The sequence below is a fragment of the Durio zibethinus genome, chromosome 22 (genome assembly GCF_047325235.1).
Source record: "Durio zibethinus cultivar Kanyao isolate XHJ-2024 chromosome 22, ASM4732523v1, whole genome shotgun sequence".
Classification (NCBI taxonomy): domain Eukaryota; kingdom Viridiplantae; phylum Streptophyta; class Magnoliopsida; order Malvales; family Malvaceae; genus Durio; species Durio zibethinus.
Window position 1 is genome coordinate 16,667,195 of NC_143183.1, and position 1,542 is coordinate 16,668,736.

Genomic DNA, 1,542 nt, shown 5'->3' on the forward strand with positions numbered 1-1,542 from the left:
ACCAAGATGGCAAGTCTTAGGAAATCAACATTTCAGAATAGAAAAGCAGATGCTTGTGACAGATTCAATTTCCACAACATAAATAATGTCATAAAAGCACTCTTCCTATCATCCTTACTACCGTTAAATTATATCTGGGAATTTGCTATTAATAGCCTTTTTTCCTCCAAGTTTGAGAATTTTTAAATAATCCTTTCCAAATTCGACCAAAATCATTTTCAAACTAATTTTACAACATTACAGTTTAATCATATTAAAAACAAGTAAGAATTCGTAGAAAAGAAAGACTGGTTTTTCATTGCCAACAATGACATTACATTAAACAATTTTGTAAATATACAATGTTTCAATCTGTAAATACAACTAAAAAAAATAGAAAAGGAAAAAACCCATAAATCATATACCACTGTAATGCCCTCTAGGGCTATCAAGCTCCTCATCCCCACCAGCAAGCACATGTCCATATGGTGACTCTAAATCGTCCATTAGCAAATCGTCCGTACTCCTCAATGCTGCATGCAAAATTACCAAACTTGCCCCGATGGCAACCGCCACCAGAACATTGACCCAAACGCCGGTCAAAACCAATCCCGCCACCGTCAAGCCGAAGAGCGCAGCTATGACGAGTCGGTCGTCGATCGTGAGGCCGAAGATCACGATGGGCTCTTCGCGATCACGGCCGAAGTAGAGGAAGAACCAAGCGAGAAGGATGACAAGGAAAGCGAGGACAGAGAGAGGGTGGTAGATTAGGGATAAGAAGAGGATTAAGAGGAGAAGTATGGTATAATTAAGGGGGAAATGAGTTAGGTTTTGGGCGATTCGGGTGGTTGCGTCGGAGAAGGAGGATGGGAAATCGACGGCGGTGATGTCGAGGAAGTCCCGCCAGGGACGGCGGATTGCAGTGAGGGATTGGGCGGTTTCTTTTAAGCTAGAGAATAAAGTTGACATTTTTTGGGTGAAAGAGAAAAAAGACGAGCAAAAATCCGCCCAAAAATTTTGAAGTCTAAAAGCGTAAGAACCGAAGAAAGGTTTAAACTCTGACGTCAGCGTTTTCTCTTTCTTTCTCTCTCTCTCTCTCTCTCTATATATATATATATATATATACACCAAAGCCCAACTAAAATTTGTTTTAATTTGGGCCAATTTAATTTTTGAATTGGGCATGGATAGAACCCATGTCCGTAATTTTTATGGGGGAGCTTTCGGTTAAATGCATATTTTTATGTTAAATAAATATTAAATACGGTAAATAATTAATAAAGACATGCATTAATTTTTTTAATGTAAATTTAAAAGATCCAAAGTTTAAATCTTATTATTTACAAAATATTTTTGAATAATTAAATAAAAAATTAACATCCAAAATCGATTCAAAACATGCAGTTTAATACAATTTTTTTTTTTATATAAAATAGGCAGTAGCCTAGGAGAAAAGAAAAGGAAATTTTGGTTTGAAATCACTATTTTTATTTCTTTTAAGAACTCCTTAGCACTGAACAGATTACCAATTCATTGAATGGTCTTTTTTTAATCAATGGAGAA

At 36.0% G+C, this 1,542-nt stretch overlaps 1 protein-coding gene across 1 annotated transcript; it reads right to left on the reverse strand.

The window, feature by feature from the left end:
- Window positions 1-270: 270 nt before the first annotated feature.
- LOC111307367 (PRA1 family protein D-like) lies at window positions 271-1,063 on the reverse strand. Its single transcript, XM_022905376.2, has one exon. The coding sequence runs from the start codon at window positions 946-948 to the stop codon at window positions 397-399; it is 552 nt and encodes a 183-aa protein (XP_022761111.2). The 5' UTR covers window positions 949-1,063; the 3' UTR covers window positions 271-396.
- Between the last annotated feature and the right edge of the window lie 479 nt (window positions 1,064-1,542).